Source organism: Ostrea edulis, chromosome 10 (genome assembly GCF_947568905.1).
Source record: "Ostrea edulis chromosome 10, xbOstEdul1.1, whole genome shotgun sequence".
Lineage (NCBI taxonomy): Eukaryota > Metazoa > Mollusca > Bivalvia > Ostreida > Ostreidae > Ostrea > Ostrea edulis.
In genome coordinates, this window is record NC_079173.1 from 27,620,267 (window position 1) to 27,638,756 (window position 18,490).

The 18,490-nt window shown below is 35.9% G+C and overlaps 1 protein-coding gene across 3 annotated transcripts; it reads left to right on the forward strand.

Annotated features, from left to right (window-relative positions):
• The first annotated feature begins 12,883 nt into the window (after positions 1 to 12,883).
• Positions 12,884 to 18,124, forward strand: LOC125665651 (tripartite motif-containing protein 45-like). 3 transcript variants are annotated; one of them, XM_048898405.2, is made up of 6 exons: positions 12,884 to 12,998; positions 14,099 to 15,103; positions 15,245 to 15,560; positions 15,805 to 15,954; positions 16,311 to 16,400; positions 16,509 to 18,124. In XM_048898405.2, the coding sequence occupies exons 2-6, from the start codon at positions 14,114 to 14,116 to the stop codon at positions 17,114 to 17,116; spliced, it is 2,154 nt and encodes a 717-aa protein (XP_048754362.2). In that variant the 5' UTR covers positions 12,884 to 12,998; positions 14,099 to 14,113; the 3' UTR covers positions 17,117 to 18,124. The 3 variants fall into 3 exon arrangements, with proteins under 3 accessions (XP_048754362.2, XP_048754360.2, XP_056008337.1); XM_048898403.2 differs by having other exon boundaries at positions 12,924 to 13,203; XM_056152362.1 differs by lacking the exon at positions 12,884 to 12,998 and adding an exon at positions 13,204 to 13,242.
• The last annotated feature ends 366 nt before the right edge of the window (positions 18,125 to 18,490 follow it).

Consider the following 18,490-nt stretch of genomic DNA (forward strand, 5'->3'; position numbering starts at 1 on the left):
TTTCTGTTTTATTACTTTATTTTCTTCGGAGTTTTTTTTTTTTTTTCAATTCATTTTTTGCATAACTAATATATGTTATGTATAAATTATCAAAACTGTTCTATGATGTACACACCATCGGGAATATTAATTTGTTAGTACCTCTCCTAATAAGGTCAAAACTAAATCTTTAGTAGTGTGATAAATATGAAATTTGCATGGTACATGTACCAGCCAAGCATTCACCTATATCTGCTGGTATGCCCCCTTCTATAGTTTCTGTAAGGAACATGATAAACCTATCGGTATTGTTAGTTGTATATTGTTTAACATTCCTTTTGAGAACTTTTCACTCTTATGGATATGTCACTATTGCCGATGAAGGGCTGCAAAATTTAGACCTATGCTCGGCGCTCCATATGAGTGTCAAATTCTCGAAAGAGATGTTACGTAATATACAATTAATCAATCGGCGCTTACAGCCTATGAGCAGGGAAGGGTCTTTATCGTGCCACACCTTCTGTGATATGGGGCCTCGGATTTTGCGGTCTCATCCGAAGGACCACCCCATTTAGTCGCCTCTTAAGTCAAACAAGGGGTATTTTCGAAATCAACAAATTGTTATTAATTTCTAAGCATAGTATAACAGGACATGTTTTGTTGGGGGGGGGGGGGGTTTGGGGGGGGGGGGGGTGTCTGATCTCGTCTGTTGATTATTTACGCAACGCGATCAACTCTTTTGAGAAAACCCCTTTTATGGTGGAACTGCAAAATTGTTTGTGTAAAACGGAGCAGCAATCCTAAACTTCAAAAATTGACGCTAAGATGTATTTGAGACATTTCACTTCCAAAACAAGGCACAAGTCCTGTTTATGTTTACATATTATTGCACAGCAATATTGTTACAAAACACAAATGCGGTAATGTAATAAAAGACAATATAAATATTTACTGGAAACAAAACGTTTGCAATTCTATAGAAAATTCAGTAGACTTACCAATACCTTCAAGCAACAAACAAATATATATCTACTAGGACCATAGCTAAGGGATGTGTGTAAGATTTGAACTCCCTATAAATAGTATGGGGTTATGGCAAATGCCCCGGCCATGGCGAAGCCCTGGTGGGGGTCTCGTTGGGGTCGAAGCCTCCGGAAGCTAGTGGAATCTTGATACCTTGACATGGAGTTTGCCACCTTCCAGAGAACACGGAATTTATTTTCTTTTTTTTTTCTTTTTTTTCTTTTTTTTTTTCTTTTTTTTTTTTTTTTTTGCTCGGATAATTTGCATGCAATTTTATGCTATAACAAAACATTATAATATAGTAGAAATTACAAATTTGAAGAAAATGCATGCACATTTGTTTATTTTTCTTGATAATTTTTATAACACTGACACTCTCAAGAGGTTTGACTAACGTCGTTTTTTTCTTTGAAACATGTAATGACTTTATCCAAGTTGATGGAAAATCCATCTTTATTCATCTGTTTTTAAATTTTGATTTTTAATTTTTATTCTATTTCTTGGAAGTAGATGTGGACACTTAGAAGTACAAGCGTACGCCTGAATAGACCCCTGTGATATATATATATATATGTGTAAGAAGACGATGACAGGAAATAATATAATACAATGTTTTACTATATTATTCATCATCTGTTAGTTACTGTTCCTGTGGGTATGTGTGGTCGTTGTACTGAGTTTAATTTTATATTGTCATTCTCGTTCATTCACTTCAATACGTATTTCCATAGTGTGTTAAGTAATGGTTTAATCTGTCAAGAGTAGGGTAGAGTGAGGGTCATCCTATACTACTATCAAGGTCAACCTATACTACTGTCAAGGTCAACCTATACCACTGTCAAGGCCCAAAAGACATAAGATGGAATAGTTCATGTATACTCTTAGGGGCCATACCTCTTCTGTTGTTTAATTGGTCATAGCTCTTAAGGGGTTTCTCTTTGTAAAATATTATACAGGGAACGCTAGATTCGCAGAGATTAGAAAGGATGTTGCCATTAAGTAAAACTTCTTTTTGATATAGTTTATTTTATAAAGGACATGATAGCAACCGTGACTCGGTTACTCGAAGCTTAAGTTAACTTTAACTGACATTAACTTGAACATTTATTTAGCATTAACTTGAAGTTAGTTAAGCTTAATTAACTTTTGTGCAACTGGACGGTCTCATAACTATAAGTAGCCGGTAATCTCATTATATGATTAAATTTAATTAGTAGCTGATAGTATCATTATAGGATTATAACCCCCCCCCCCTTCTTTTTTTCCCCCTAAAAAGTGTAAGTTATGAAAAATACTAAGTAGAGTAGAATTCTTGAAAAACTATTTTTATGATGCATGATGGCGAACATCATTATGACGTCACAATCACAACGCGACTAAAGCCATTGTGACGTCATAAGAAAGAGTATTTCATATCTTGTCACGTCTTGTACTGTGTTGTTAGCGAATCTTCTAGAAATGTTGAAATTCTTCCGAAAAGTCTTTGGTAGGAAGAAGCACCGCAATGCTGAATGTCAGGCAGTCGTGATAGACTACGACAAAATTTCGTATTCTGCGCGAGAAATGAGAAAGAATAACAGCGATGTACACTGCGTGTATCAGTCTGTGCAGGAAAACATCACGGACGTCGGAGAACAACTCCGACATTCCGAGGATTTAATGAATGAAGTAGCAAAGAGTTTCACAGAGATGGAAAAAATGGCTGAGCGAGCCTGTGAAATTCTTTGCGCGGAGAAAGAAAAATTGGACAAGAAGAAGGAGAGTTGTGGAAGTTGAAAGAAGATGTCGGTAAGTTGTAGGTTTATGCCGGGGGAAATGGTGAATCGTAGTTCTAAGCATTTTAAAGTATTTTCATAGGCGCCTGAGTTAAGGATATTGCACTATAACCTATTTGTAAAAATGGAGGAAATTCGAACAACGAATAAATATTTCTTATATGGTGTCTTTTTTTTTCTTTCAATACATTTTTTCATGTTTCAGGAAGCTTAACTACACGTGTCATTATCACAGAACACTAATTTATCCACGTTTTAAAAAAATGTCTTATCTCACTGATTCATAATATTTAATATAATAATATAATAAACCATAGATCGGATCCTTGACACAGGCGCCTATGAGTATTTTGTACATTTTCCTAATTTTGTCAATCCCACCGGGAATATATACCCTCAGGAAAATTAGAGAGGAGATTCAATTCCGATTTTTATAAGATATTGGGAAATTTTGATTAAATATTTTAATCTTATTTTGCAATAAGATTCTGTTTGTGAATACATGTGCCTTCAGGTGAGAGTCACCCAGGACTTTGGAACAAATATCTGAGGATGTTTTCTATAAAAAGCAACTGATTCTTGGCTTATTTATGTCTATATAAACTCTACCGTATAACAGAATACATTCCATTATTAATATCCTTTTTTCTCCAGAGGATTCTAAATACCGCCTGACATGTTTGAAAGGATCGGCATTGGAAAAGCACGTGAAAGCAGCCGAGAGTGGGACTGCTGCTAGTTTGAGGTCTTCTGTGCGCAAGGAGCGAGGTGAGTGATCGGGTAGTTACACAATGTTCAGGCCTGTTTATGCCTGTAAAAGCAAGGTGAGGGGTACTGATTGCCTGTGAGTGTCGGAGGGAGGCACATCGTTCCTTTTCTATGGACCTGCTTTGTTATTTAAAAGAAAATCTCCATAGTGTTGTACAAATTAAGTTCATAGAATACCAGCTTATGTAGTGTTGATCAGATCCAACAGTACTACACAAGCTCTGAGGAGCTTGTATTTCAACAGAATATAAGTAAAGCAACAACTAATTGAAACAAGAAATACATACATTACAGTCATGTACATGTATATAGGCATGCAAACGAATGAAAGTCTGCACACGCAAAATATGGCATAAAACGGGTAAACGTGCCACACACAAATAAGTATAACTTAAAATCATCAGGAGAAATCAACACAAAAATAAGTATAACTTAAAGGCATCAGGAGAAATCAACTCAAAAATAAGCATAAAGTTCTGTGAATTATTAAGCACTAGGGGATAATGACAGGCTTTTTGTAAGTAAATAAAATAAGGGGCAATACAATCCCCTTCCAGCAATATCCCGTGGGGATCCGGGTTAGAATAGGTCCTCAGATCAGTATTCCCTTGCCTGTCGTAAGAGACGACTAAATGGGGCGGTCCTTCGTATGAGACGCAAAAACCGAGGTCCCGTGTCACAGCAGGTGCGGCACGATAAAGATCCCTCCCTGCTCAGTGGCCATAAGCGCCGAGCATAGGCCTAAATTTTGCAGCCCTTCACCGGCAGTGGTGACGTCTCCATATGAGTGAAATATTCTCGAGAGGGACGTTAAACAATATTCAATCAATCAATCCAGCAATATGTCATTAAGAAAAATAAGATGAGCTATATGCTGTCATAAGACAGCAATACCCACACGCAGGTGTTTACATGTATACCTATAAATACGCTATCCCTCGTACTTGTGTAACTAGCAAAGAGTCACATAATTTACTTGAATATACAAGATTAAATTTGGCATAAGTGCTCAGGTGAGAATATGACCTCAGGGAGGAATACGTTACCACATTGCCAGAGGTGTTGTGCGATAAGGAGCCCTAGCATGCACAACTCAGCTCATGTTGATGACTTATCTACAGGAATGAAAACGCAAGACAGAATACAAACACACAAACAATTTCTTCTCAGAAACTACAGAACATAATCTGGTGTGTGACATCTTTATAGGTAGAGGGAAAAATCAATAATTCTATGGTCCTTGCCCCGTTTGATCCAAGGGGTGGAATTATAGCTTTAAGAATGATCAATTATATTTTCTAAAAATATCCGTTCCTCCTGAACATGAAGTAGACTAACTGTGTGTAAAATAACATGTACGAGTATTATAAGGCAAGCCAAATCGTCAGCCGTATGACCCCCTTGGTCAGTGGTACATACACTAGTTTGAGATTAAATACTATATATGTAGTAGCTCATAAAATGAAAATGTATTTCAACCTTTACAAAAATTAATACTGAATATATAACGGACCAAGTGAGCTACGGTTACCAAACTGCGAAACTCACTGCTGGGTCAGGGCGTTAGGCATCAGGGTTGTGGTTAACAGGTCATGCAGTTAAAATATCATAAATTTATCATTAGAATCTCCTCTTTCTCATTCCTGAACATGTACATTTCTAGTAGACAAAATGGTTCCATTACCCTAGGTAGAGTTCAGGACCTTAGATACATCTATTTAATTATACCATGTTAGATAGATCTATACAATCATACAATGGTAACACTGGATGCTTAATCGGATCCGATTGATGCAATTACATGTAACACCAAAAAAAAAAAAAAATGAAAGACGTCCCTGACAATCTCATTTTTCATTGCGCAATATTCAGTAATTCGTATGGACATGGTAGAATTTTAGCATCTTCTGGAGATCTATGTTGGACTGTAGCTCTCTGGGAAATATAGATTCGTGATCTAACACCCCCCCCCCCCTCCCCCCGAATAATTTGATAATCTACAATTTTAATTGCATGGTTTTTCTCATTATATAACACATTTCCCCAAAAAGTTTATATTCATTTTACACTCTTACATAAAAATTAAACTGTTATGCTGATTTACTATTACAGAATTATTAAGATATCAATCCTTATATTACATTTACACTAATCGACTTTTCTCGATATAGCGAAATGCTCACATGAGTAAATAGAAACACGTGATTATGAATGTATTAATGAATTTCATTTGCAGAACAACTAGAACATCGGCTTTCTGTCGCCAAAACGGATGTCGATAAATACACAGACCAAAACATGGAGGACGAAGTGGTCATTCAGAGTGTACAGGTATTCTTACTGTACGTGATACAGAGTGTACAGGTATTCTTACTATAGGTGATACAGAGTGTACATATATTCTTACTATAGGTAATACAGAGTGTACAGGTATTCTTACTATAGGTGATAGTGTACAGGTATTTTTACTATAGGTGATACAGAGTGTACAGGTATTTTTACTATAGGTGATACAGAGTGTACAGGTATTCTTACTATAGGTAATACAGAGTGTACAGGTATTCTTACTATAGGTGATAGTGTACAGGTATTTTTACTATAGGTAATACAGAGTGTACAGGTATTCTTACTATAGGTAATACAGAGTGTACAGGTATTCTTACTATAGGTGATACAGAGTGTACAGGTATTCTCACAATAGGTGAGATATTCAGAAAGTAGCACACTCCAGATGAGAAAGAGAGGTGTTAAAATTTTCTGATACCATTATTTTTTGTTATTGAATAATGTTAATCTGAATTACACAATCTCACGATCGCAAATTTAGTTTTTTGTACAATTGAAATTTAATTTATTTATATATATTTTAATTCATTTTGTTTTATTTTAAATACCACAGCATCGGCTTATGTTGTAAAGTTCCGCACACCATATCACGACCAGTAAAATCAGAATTAGATAATACTTATATTCAATGTATATAATGATGTTATGAAGAGGTTTCTTTATTTAGCTCATCAGGGAGAGACTACAACAGGACCATGACAGCCATGTACGTCATCTCCAGAACGAGTGTGTCAATATGGAGAAAAAGAACACACTGTTGAAGTTCCGGGAAAAGCATTTTAACTGTAAGATAGTCCTCTGCCAATGCCCCGTAGTCCTTTCACACCTTTAAGCAAATATCAAGTTAACGTTACTTGTTTGCGTCTATATAAATGTGTCATGCTCTCTACCTAAATTGTTAAATTCATGACCTCTGGGTCAGGGATTCACGCCCTGGGGTGGGGGCAATATGGCCATACAGTGAGACGTCTTAAATGTTATAAAATCTTCTCTTCTCGCTCCTATGTGCAAGAAAAACTAAATGCATAGTTATGATATCCATGAGGCCCTCTATTTAAGTTGTTAAAATCATGGCAGATGTATTAAAGGTTTAAGTCCTAGGGGAGGGGGGGGGGGATATGACCTCTAACCATATACAGTTAAAATGCATTAACTCTCAAATTCGATTTCTTTACTTTCACAACAGTTAAAGATAAACTGAATGCATGGGTTGATTTACATGCACTTAAATTGTGAAATGCATTGCCTGGCCAAGGCAGGGTTTCAGACTTAGGGCGGGGCCAATAAGGCTAGCGAACATGTGTTACAAAATGTAAATTTTAGAAAATCGTTTTCTCTACATCGACAGCAAAAATCTCCTTTAATCTTAATATGTATTGTGACATTAATTTTTGTGCATAATGATTTATGACACAAACGATGACCCAACATGTAGAAAATCTATTTTGATTTGATGTGCATTGTAGGTTTGTAGCAAAAAAAAAACTGTACTTATGTTGTGTGTATTAATTATAATGAAATTGTGAATAAAAGAATGAAAGTTGGCACATTTCTATACTGGAAGTATTTTATTTAAAACTTGTTAAATATTTTCCCCTCTTTGTCGTTCTCACTTTCTCACACACGCTATTGATTTATGATGTTTAAAATATTTTACTTCTGCTAAAACTGAAGAGAAACTGACTACATATTTAGAGTCTACTGAAATTGGAAAATTCATAAACAAATAATTTGGTATACAGTATATAAATCTAAACCCATTCAAAGTGACAAAAGCTTCAGTGTCCACGAATGTTATGGACAGCCCTCACTGCGATTCGTCTTTTTGCGTCATTACGTCTTTGTTTTTGTACATTACTACGCCTTTTAGGCTTCAGGATCCGCAGTGTCCGACGACTTGTAATGCACATGTATAAAAAAATCTGGAAATCAATCATGAATATGGTAAAGATTTTTAGCAAGATTTGTCCGAGTCTCTTAGATGTTTGAACTTATGGTCGATTAATTACCTGCATGGTTAAGTGTTTGCGTGACTATGACATCCTGAGCTTCCAAACACATGGAGTGCATTCGAGACCGCCGTTCTTCGAACGTGCACAAATTGTCAAATTCCTGCCGATTCCGAACGCCGAGTACACATCACGAGAACGTATTCTAGGTGCAAGAATTGCAAGTAGTGTGGTCTGAGAACATGCACGTTTTTGCGCACATGTTCTCGTCATTCGCGACTCTAACCATAGACATATAACGGTTATATGTCTATGCTCTAACACAGTAGTTCATAACACTATAGCTCATGACTTGGTCAATCGAGTGAATTTTATTGACTTTATTGATAAAATTTCGAACTCCTGTGGCTCTAAGATCTGAGCACCAAAACCACAGGAATGTCGATCTCGAACGCACTTATGGATGTTTATAAAAGGATTAACTCGGAGATTAATATTGTATGCTTCTGAAGATCTAGAATGCGAAATAAAATATGGTGGTCTCTTTCTTCTGTATGTGTCAGAAAATAAATTGATTGCAACTGTGATGTGTTTGGTATCATTAAATACTGTTGAATAAAATGAAGATCATTTAATATGATGTACTGGACGGACTAGTGAAATGCTTTGCGGACTAGTGAACATCAACAGTGACTAGTCCGTACGGACTAGTGCTTGAAAAAGTTAATTTCGAACCCTGGTATGTAAGTACAATTCGTCTCCATGTTATTATTGCAAGTAACATACAGTAGTTTCCTCTATTTTTTCTTTCTATTTCATCTATCTTTTTTTGTACATTTTTATCATGTTATATATGTATATATATATATATATATATATATATATATATATATATATATATATATATATATATATAATTAATTCAAATAGGAAGAGTTGATATCACGTGCACACAGTCAAAATGATTAAATAAAAAAAGCAGGAAAATATGCAGTTCCAAATTAACTATCGCTGGTGATTTCAATATATATTGGAACTGAATATTTTCCTGCTTTTATATATATATATATATATATACAGTGTATATATATATATATATATATATATATATATATATATATATATATATATATATATATATATATAACTTTATATATATACACGCACAAACGAATTCCAGTAAGTTTGGTAAGTCGTAGGGGCGAGAAAGTAATTAGTTAGAAATGATGAGTAAAATTGTAAACTTCTTGAAAATTAACTTACTTGTACAGACGATCAAAAGTCGCAATGGGGGTATCGATTTTTGGTAACCTTGGGAAAATAACCCCCCGTTCACAAACTGCTTTCACACATTTAAACCTGCACGTCTATTGTAACTAAACAATTAATCCAATTTTGCTTTGAGTTCCTGGAACAGTTATTTCAAACTGTTACAATATCACGTTGAAAAAAAAAAACAACTTGTATTAAATTATCACTCACAGGAAAAAAGATAAATTGGTCAAGCTGAAAAAATATATGCTTAGTTACAATATCGCCATAACCTAGATTTCACCTGCATGTAACATACGATATAAGTTCAAAATGATCATGGCAACATCATCATCTAAATCTTTAAAAGAGAATTTTTTTCATTAACATCGACAGCACACTTCCTGTCTTAACGTGACTCAATCGTCTTTCAAGTTGATAGAACATCCGTGTACTCCATGGCGAAAGGCTAGTTAATACGATCATCTATTTTTATTTATCTATCGTCTTATATTCATTCACTCAAAATTTTTCGGTATTTTCTAATGCTTTTTTATTTTTATGTTTTTTATTTATAATGAATTATACTATTCCCATGCCGTTTTTCATCCTCTTATGAACCAAAGTTCTAAAACTTTCGTTGGTTGCTCATTAATATACACGTGGTCACTGAGTATATTGTTAACAGCCTTTGTAACGCAGAACTATTCTGCTAATTAATTACAATGAAATTCAATGAAATCATTTGAAAATATCCCTTAAAGATAGATTGACTGGCGATCCGATTATCCGTGAGACATATCTTTATTGACAGCTTTTAGTCCGATAATAAAATACCTTGGACGTACTAGGTGTTAAAAGAGTGTATTGTGAATCAGGATTCGAATTAACAATTCAGTTAAGAAAATCTTTGTAAATCATCACTTTGCCTCTATGCAAAAATATTTAATTCATGCAGTAGACAATCCCTATATTTAAATACGAAATGCATGTGTATACCCGATTTCTAACCAGATTGGCTTCATAGTCGTGATCCATGGCAGTTCTTCGTGCATGCACACAAATATAGGTTACCTTTATTAAAGAGAAGGAGATACTCGCTTTGTGTGATTATTTAAAGGAATCCATGATGTAGAAATAACATTTAAAACATTTCAAAGTTTCAGAGGAGTTTTCTTACCGCCCGAGTGTAGACATTGTGCATACTTATACCGCCGCCCCATAACAACGATTTCTAAATATTCAAAAAATTCAGAAACCATAGAGATTAGTATTACTTCAAAAATCATGAAAATGTACATTAGAGAAGGAATACATGATGTAGAAATGAATATTATAGGGTTATCGAACTTACATTGGAGAAAATTGGCGTAGTTGGATTTGAAAAATTCGCGAATCTGTGATTTTATAGTTATAGCATATACATATACTAGTATATTACTTCAATATCCTTTTCTCAATCTTCCACTATACATTTTATATTGTATTTGGAAATATACGTTAAAGGGATAGTAAAGGCAGTTTGGTTTAAAATATCTTAAAGAATTAAAATGAGTACAATTGACTCAAACGAGTCATTTTCTGTAAATATTAACAATTGTATGCATTGATCTGCATTTATTTTCAATTTGAGACAATTATAATTTTCAAATTACATCCCCTGAATTTTTGCCTCCAGGATAAAAAAAATCAATCTACAATGTAAGTTGGCCCCAAGTGTAAATTTTGATGCACATGCTATCATTTCAAAATTGATAAATATCACTCATTTATCTTTTTTATGATGTTAGAAAGGAATAAGATGATTTGGGGTGGACTAATTTTTCACACAAATGAGCTTGACTATCTATTTAAAATACAGGGATTCGTAATAGAATAGAGGGGAAAATGACAGAGTGCTAGCTAGAGTGAGATTTACTCTTCGGAAAATCTACTTTAGAGAGCGATTACAGGGGGAGGGGGAGGGAGGTTCTACTCTAGGACCAGTTTTCCGGACGAATACCCTACTCTATCGTCAGGGAAACTTTGTTAGGGGGAGGCAACTCTATATAAGCCTATGGAACTCAGGGACTTGTTCTTTAACGCCCCTTTACACGTAATTGAGGATTAACATTGAGTTGGAAAATCTGCCAGATCTCATAACGACCTTCCAGCGACCGTCCATCTCTCTGAATTCAATATTTTAAAAATAAATGAAGTATTTTCCTCCCCAAATTTGTTTGCAGTAAGAACAACGTCGACTCGTTATAACGAATTTTCAAGTTTTTGAAATAATGAAGTTTAAATTCGAAATTACGAATCTTGAAATTAATTTTCATTATCCTTTATTAACCAATTAAGGGGGTTGATTGATTGATTGATTGATTGGTTGTATCTTGCTTAACCATCCTCTCGAGAATTTTTCACTCATGCATATGAAGATGTCACCAATACTGGTGAAGGACTGCAAATTTAAGCCTACACTCGACGTTTACGGCCATTAAGCGTGAGGGTTCTTTAGCGTGCCACACCTACTGTCACATACATGTAGGACATCCGTTTTTAAGGCCATCTCCGAGGGCCCATGACATTCATGCGTTTGGCGATGAAACTGTCATTACCTATTTTAACGACTTAGGTCTGTCGCAGCGAGGATTCGAACCCCGACCTTCTGCATGCGGGGCGAACCTCTAGACCACCGCGGCGGTGGGTGCATGTACAGTTTAACTAGTAATTGATGAAAACAATATATATGAGTAAACAATCATTCATTTAGATGGACTACTATACTGTCAGAGTTCACATTGCAGCACTACACAAATAATAGTGCTACATATGTATAATACCGATTTCAGACAAAATTTCAATGAACATAACGAAATATACAATAATTACAGAAACAGTGGATAATGTTAGGTGAATACAAAATTATAATCAGTATAAGATTTTAGTAAATACAGTTTGCAAGCAAAATGCATGCAGGATTCAGTTGTTCTGAATGTTTCATCTAAAGCTTGTAGGTCAGAATAATTATATAAGTGAAAATAGTTATACTATATCAGTAAAAAAATTTTTTTAAAAGAAATCATGATTTGTTGACTTGATTACAGGGGGCATCAAGGGACAGTGCCTGTTAACAGTCTGGTAATAAATTATTGTATCAGACTGTTGGTCTTCTACTCCCAGTAACCAAGACATATTAAAAGTGTAAAACATGAAGGAAAAAGAAAAGAAAATGTACAGTGCAATGTGATTATATTCCACTGTTCAAAATCATCTTACTAATTTGGATGAGGATATTTTCATCTTCATTGGTCATTAGCTAGGTAAGTTTTTGATCACTGTCCTTCGATCGATCTTTAGGCCTATAAATTTCTAACTCATCTGATATGAAAATAACCCTTTCTTCTGTTAAATGATTACACGAGAATAAAAAAAAAATATCATCATCCATTCAGTTGTTGATGCATCTAAGACAATACCTCTCATGTCCAGGAATTATTTGGTAACGCCCCCTTTAAGTCTATGAGCTGGTACACGGAAACGTGTTAATATATATATATATATATATATATATATATATATATATACACACACACTCACACATATACAAATGTATATATATATAGATAGATAGATATAGATATTAAACGGGCGGTTTCCCGTATCACTTATTTATGGAGGGGAGCCAATTTGTCTCCAATCCGTTTGATAATGCAATAAAATATGTTCAAAACAAAACAATAATTACTTGATCCGCTCCTCGTAGAGATTACAAAGGGTATGTGACCAGTGACTATTTATACAAGCCAACAGATTTCCAACTTTCGTTTTGAAATTATACGGCGAACATGACTAGTCTTCTGTTTATTGTCAGGCACGAAGGTTTAAAAGTTGACAAATAATGTGAATATTAAGCGTTTTATAGGTAAATGCGACACAATGAATATAGTTTTCGTTTAATATAAGCTTGCTTCCTTGTTTACAGGTTTAATATTGTCTCTACTGCATGAATGCAGTACAGTTCCATCATTTTAATTTAGTCACCATTCGTCTTCCATATTCTATGACAAACAAACACTTGACACATCTGACAAGTAATCAATGTTATTTCGCCCTGGAAATATACAAAGGTCTGTACATCTTTTTGTGAAGTGGTCTACTCGAAAATAGTATAGTGCTAATTTCATTAATATTTTTTTTCATGCTGTTGAATATTGACAAAGGATTGGAAAATAACTATCATTTGAATTAAGAAAATAGTTGAATATACTACTTATCCATAGTAATATATTTTTTGTGTATTAGAGTTTTGTGTAGCTTTGTGTACATTAATTTATTTAATGTGGTTAATTACATGTTTAGATGATTGTGTTCATTTACCAGGGACCTATAGGCCTATACTAACGTTAGTATTATAGATCCCTGATTTTACAGCTTAGATTAATTCTTGTCGAGGAAATATACATTATAAAGTGTGTGACTCTATTTCCATCAATCAGTATTGGTAACTCTGGGGAGGGAGGGTTTTGATAGACGAGGGGATAACTGAACAAAATTTGATGGGCTATTGGATATTATGTACTTTTACTTCAGTTCTTAGAAAGAATATCGAAAACGAAACTAGCATTAAGAATATGCGCATTATTTTACATTTCAACGGATAAATAGTTGCAGCTTCATTGAAAATTTTACCGGTATTTAGATATAGAAATCTATAGTGCTAAAAAAGAAAATTACAAATCTGTCTAAACATGTTTACATTATCAGGAAAATAGCATCTCATTTATACTGATAAAGTTTATCAGGTATATACATATGATATGCTTTCCGCGTAGATCTGATCAATTGAATTGACAATCTAAGAGCAACCCCGTTGTGATTTATTTTATCAGATAATGTGTATTTACGATTAAGGAAATAGCTTTCTCTATTTGAAAGTGAAATGCGAGTACAATTAAAATCCAAAAGGAGATTCTGAAGCTGTTCAAGCCAGCAAGTGATGGTTTCCTGATTATGCTATTTTAGATAAATTGTTACACGATGGCGGAGGCGGAGGCAGAATTCGAAGTCGTAGCCAGTGCCAATATTCCACAAGTATCCCTGGCACCGGATCAGCTATCTCGCAAGTTCCTCGTGTGTCACGTGTGCAACGAACAGTACACGGAGGACGGGAAACACCCACGCCTGCTACCCTGCCTGCACACTCTCTGCTTTGAATGTCTGAACAAGACCAAAGTCAATGAGGAGCTTGAATGCCCGACCTGCAAGACCAAGCATGCTGTGACCAACGTGGACAAAGTCTGTCCGCGGGACAACACTCGCCGTGACCTCGTGGATTACGTAAAGGTCAAACGAGCACCATCTGCTGTCTGCTGCAGTGTTTGTCCTTCCAATATTGCAACGCACAGATGTCGCCAGTGCGCCGAGTTTCTCTGTGTAGAATGTCAGGCAGCGCACGAGCGTGTCAGCGCAACCAGAGGTCATGACCTACTTCTCTTGGAGAAGCTTAGGCAGTCCCAAGACCTTGACGCCTTCTGCAGACAGCTGATGTGCAGCGAACACCCCGATAAAGACCTCCAGCTCTACTGCACGAAGGACGCATGCCAGAAGCCCATCTGCATGATGTGCGCCATTGTCACATGCAAAGAGACAAATGGACATATGATCGAGAGCGCAGAAACCGTGGCAAAAGCGAAGCGACAGAATATTAAGGCCCAGAAGACTAGAATGGAAAATGTCGGCAAGGAGATACAGCAAGTCACCAGTGACGTCAGAAATGAGCAGAAAAGGGTCGACGAACTCCGCACGAAGGTGGAGGGTGATATTGATGCGACATTTAATCACCTTGTGCAAATCATCGAGAGAGGACGTTCAGATCTCAAGAAAACCTTGGAGGAGGGAATAGCGACCAAACAAGACCATCTGAAATCCCAAGAGAGGGACCTAAAGAAGATGAAGAGTGAGATAGAAGAATCCGGCAATTTCACAGACCAGGCCCTTGCCTACACCAATGCCCCAGCCTTCTTACAGGTATAGTATCCAGATGGAATGATAACATTGTCTTCTTTATATACCGGTACTGATTAATTGTAAGCTTTTAACCTTTTTTGCTGGAATCAAAAAGTGCTATGTTCAATGTAATAGAGGGAGTTACGATATATCTTATTTTAGATTGACCATACCATTGATAACAGGCTGAAGATGTTGGCAGATAAATTCTTTGACAAGGAGCCACACGAAATGGCTACATTTGGTTTCCAAGCTAGAGGTTTGATTTCCGAAATCCAAAGTAAGGTTGTTGAGATGGCCAAAGTCTGGTCTGTTTCGGCATTCCCGTCAAACTGCAAAGCTGGTCTTGAGGAAGAGTTGGAAGCGAACAAACCAACAACTTTTATTGTAACTTTAAGAGATTTCAAAAAGAATTCACCTTTCAAGGGATGCGAATATGATGTGTGCGATGTGAAAGCCATTGTCAAAGATCCACAAGGTGGGTTACTTTCTAATTTTTATCTGATATTTTAAATGTTTTGTCTAAGCAAATGGGTTTCATTATTACCGTGACATTACTACTAATACCCAAACCGCTACCATCATCATCATCGTCTTCATCATCATCACTGAAACTAACATATACACTTGCAATCGTATATTACCCAAGAGTGCATTACCTCAATGGTATAGTGTGCATACAAATGAAATGTCACATTGATGCGTGGCTGGTTCTGTGACAGGTGCTGAGACAGAGAGTATAGTGAAGATGAAAAATGGAAGCAAGACAGACCTGGAGGTCACTGTCAAACCATCTGGGACAGGAAGACACACACTGGAAATCAAAGTCCTGGACAGAGTGGTGGTCAGCAAAGAGTTCGAGTGCAAACCAGGTAACGCCAGTTTTCCATCGAACTGTAACGTGCAACTTCCTTGTATTTATATTGGCACACTGATTTGACTGCGGATAACTCCGTTTACCTGATCAGGATATGGGGCTCACGGCGGGTGTGACCGGTCAACAGGGGATGCTTACTCCTCCTTGGCACCTGATCCCACCTCTGGTGTGTCCAGGGGTCCGTGTTTGCCCAACTATCTATTTTGTATTGCTTGTAGGAGTTATGAGATTGATCACTGTTCGTTATCTTCACCTTGCACGTAGTCATACCATTCTGAAGATTTTCGTATCAGCGGAAAAGTAAAGTGTTTACTTGTTTACTTACAACAATCTGCGATTCTTTCTCTGCAGCTGTGGTCAGAGGTGCAAGCAACAAAGAGCCATCGCCGCGCAAAGAACCAACTCCGAAGAAAGATCCCCCCAAACCCATGGGAATACAGAGTAAGGATGTCAATTCATAGTATCAACCGTGTAGTGTATCTTCCATGTAGGGCTATTTGAAAAGTAATTTTCTTCTTCATTTTGTTGCATTGTTAATGTTTTGTACAGAACCAGATATGACATTTGACAAAGGCAAGGCTCACAGAGACGTAACGATTTCTCCTGATGGAAAGGTCTTCAAGAACATTTCGTCTGGTGAGTCGTCGGAAGTAGTTCCAAATAACAGTCGTCTGCAGAAATACAAGGGTGCCATAAGTATGAAAGGTCTACAATATCCCGGAAGATATTACTACGCTGTCAAAATGGAAATCAAGGTCAAGAAGCCCCTAGATAAAAGCAACCTTGTTTTTGAATTGGGAATTGCAAGAAAATCCGTTATCGGAAAGAGTTTGGTTGTTGAAGGGGAAAAATTTGCATGGTCAATGATTGGCGCACATCACGTGGATTGTGAGGCAATCTGTCTACACATTGCCCATAACAACCACCTGCTATATCACGAGGTGCTGACAAGCAACGTCACCGGAAGTACAATGGAAAGAATCTTTGGATTCCTATTGGATACCGAGTTTGGTCAATGGAAGGTATTCGACAAGAAAGCTGAGAAAGAGATTTGCGTCGTGGAGGCGGTTGATTGCTCCGAGTTGCTCTTCCCGGTGGTTGCTGGGTATAATCCTAGCAGTGTTGAAGTCACCGCAGCTTTCGTGAATATGGATTAAAGAAAATGCAAGGACAAAAATTTAAAGTTTCCTTGTCTAACTTCTGATGCCGTACTTTAGCGTGGTGTGAGTGTATTACGAAATTATCTAACCAAGTACATTTATGTAATAACATGAAAAAAGAAACAAATTTTATTGTAAATAGTGCAGTTGTTTGCTTGACATATCTCTGTTTAATATTTTGTGGAGTGTAGAAAATTCCGAGCGCAAAAAGTTGAATAACATATCTGTATTTTTATATGTATTTTTATTGCTAACACTTGGTGTCGGAATATTGAGTCATGAATTACGAATTATTCAGTTGACTACAGTTTGTATAAACAAATGTACCAGTTTTACTGTATATGTTGATACTCTTTGTTGTGATTTATATCTATATTTAGTAATGATAATGTTCTCTTTTATTTTTTGTCTTTATAAACGTAATTAGTGGGAATATCTTTGTTGACCTTTATTACATGGGTTTCCTTGACCTTCGTTTATTGGTAATATATCTTAATCGTTAGGGTTTTTATGATTTATTTCTTCCGATTTTCTTCAATTTTTATAACTCTAACATGTCATAGTTTTATGTCTGAAGTGATACTACAAGCGTGTAATTTTGGAATAACCCACTGTGTGCATTATATGGTGACCTAGAATAACTTGCAAGGGTTCGAACTAAGTTTCCGTTGATCAAGAATGTTTGCACATCTTTCTGATTTTAGATATTTATGGGGAAATGCTGGTGATTTTAATATAACAAATGACATTTCTAGAATGATGTTGAACTTCATGGACAATTATAGGCACATCTTCATAGCATTTGCTTTTCTGTTAATATAGAACGACTTCGTAATTCATGTGGAAAGTTTTACTATTTTATTATGTATTTTTCAATTATCAATCTAATACTGAGGGAATGATTGGATGCACATAAACGTTTAATTCTCAGAAGTTCATTTAGATAAAGATGATGTATTTCATTATGTAAAGAGATAATAAAAAGTATTGCAATGAAATATGAAATGGTGTATTATTGTTCTCGAACATGTCATTTCTGACGTCAAATTAGATGTGGTGGTAAATCGGACAACAAACTACAAGAACTGTTTTCTTACACAAAAATGATGTTGTAAAATAAATGGATATCAAGGGCGGATACAGGATTTCATTTCAGTTCAGATGCGTTGACCTATCCCTAGAGACGAGGGATCTGAAGGCCATTTTTAGATCCTCATTGAAGTCCAGGGGGAAACCCTGGTTGGGACGAAGGGTCGAAGCTCCTGTGTTTTAAAGTATTTTGATTGCAAAGTTTAGCATATATTTTGGGGAAATATAGTTTTGAATTAAGGGCCTTCTATTATAGTCTCGTTTAGGGTAGCCATTTTGCAA

What these genes read in the sequence shown, in the direction of transcription:
- LOC125665651 (XM_048898405.2), top strand. Translation starts at nt 14,114, where the DNA reads ATGGCGGAGGCGGAGGCAGAATTCGAAGTCGTAGCCAGTGCCAATATT. An exon ending in CATTGTCAAAGATCCACAAG is followed by an intron (nt 15,561 to 15,804) that starts GTGGGTTACTTT and finishes GTTCTGTGACAG; the next exon opens with GTGCTGAGACAGAGAGTATA. An exon ending in CAAACCCATGGGAATACAGA is followed by an intron (nt 16,401 to 16,508) that starts GTAAGGATGTCA and finishes TGTTTTGTACAG; the next exon opens with AACCAGATATGACATTTGAC.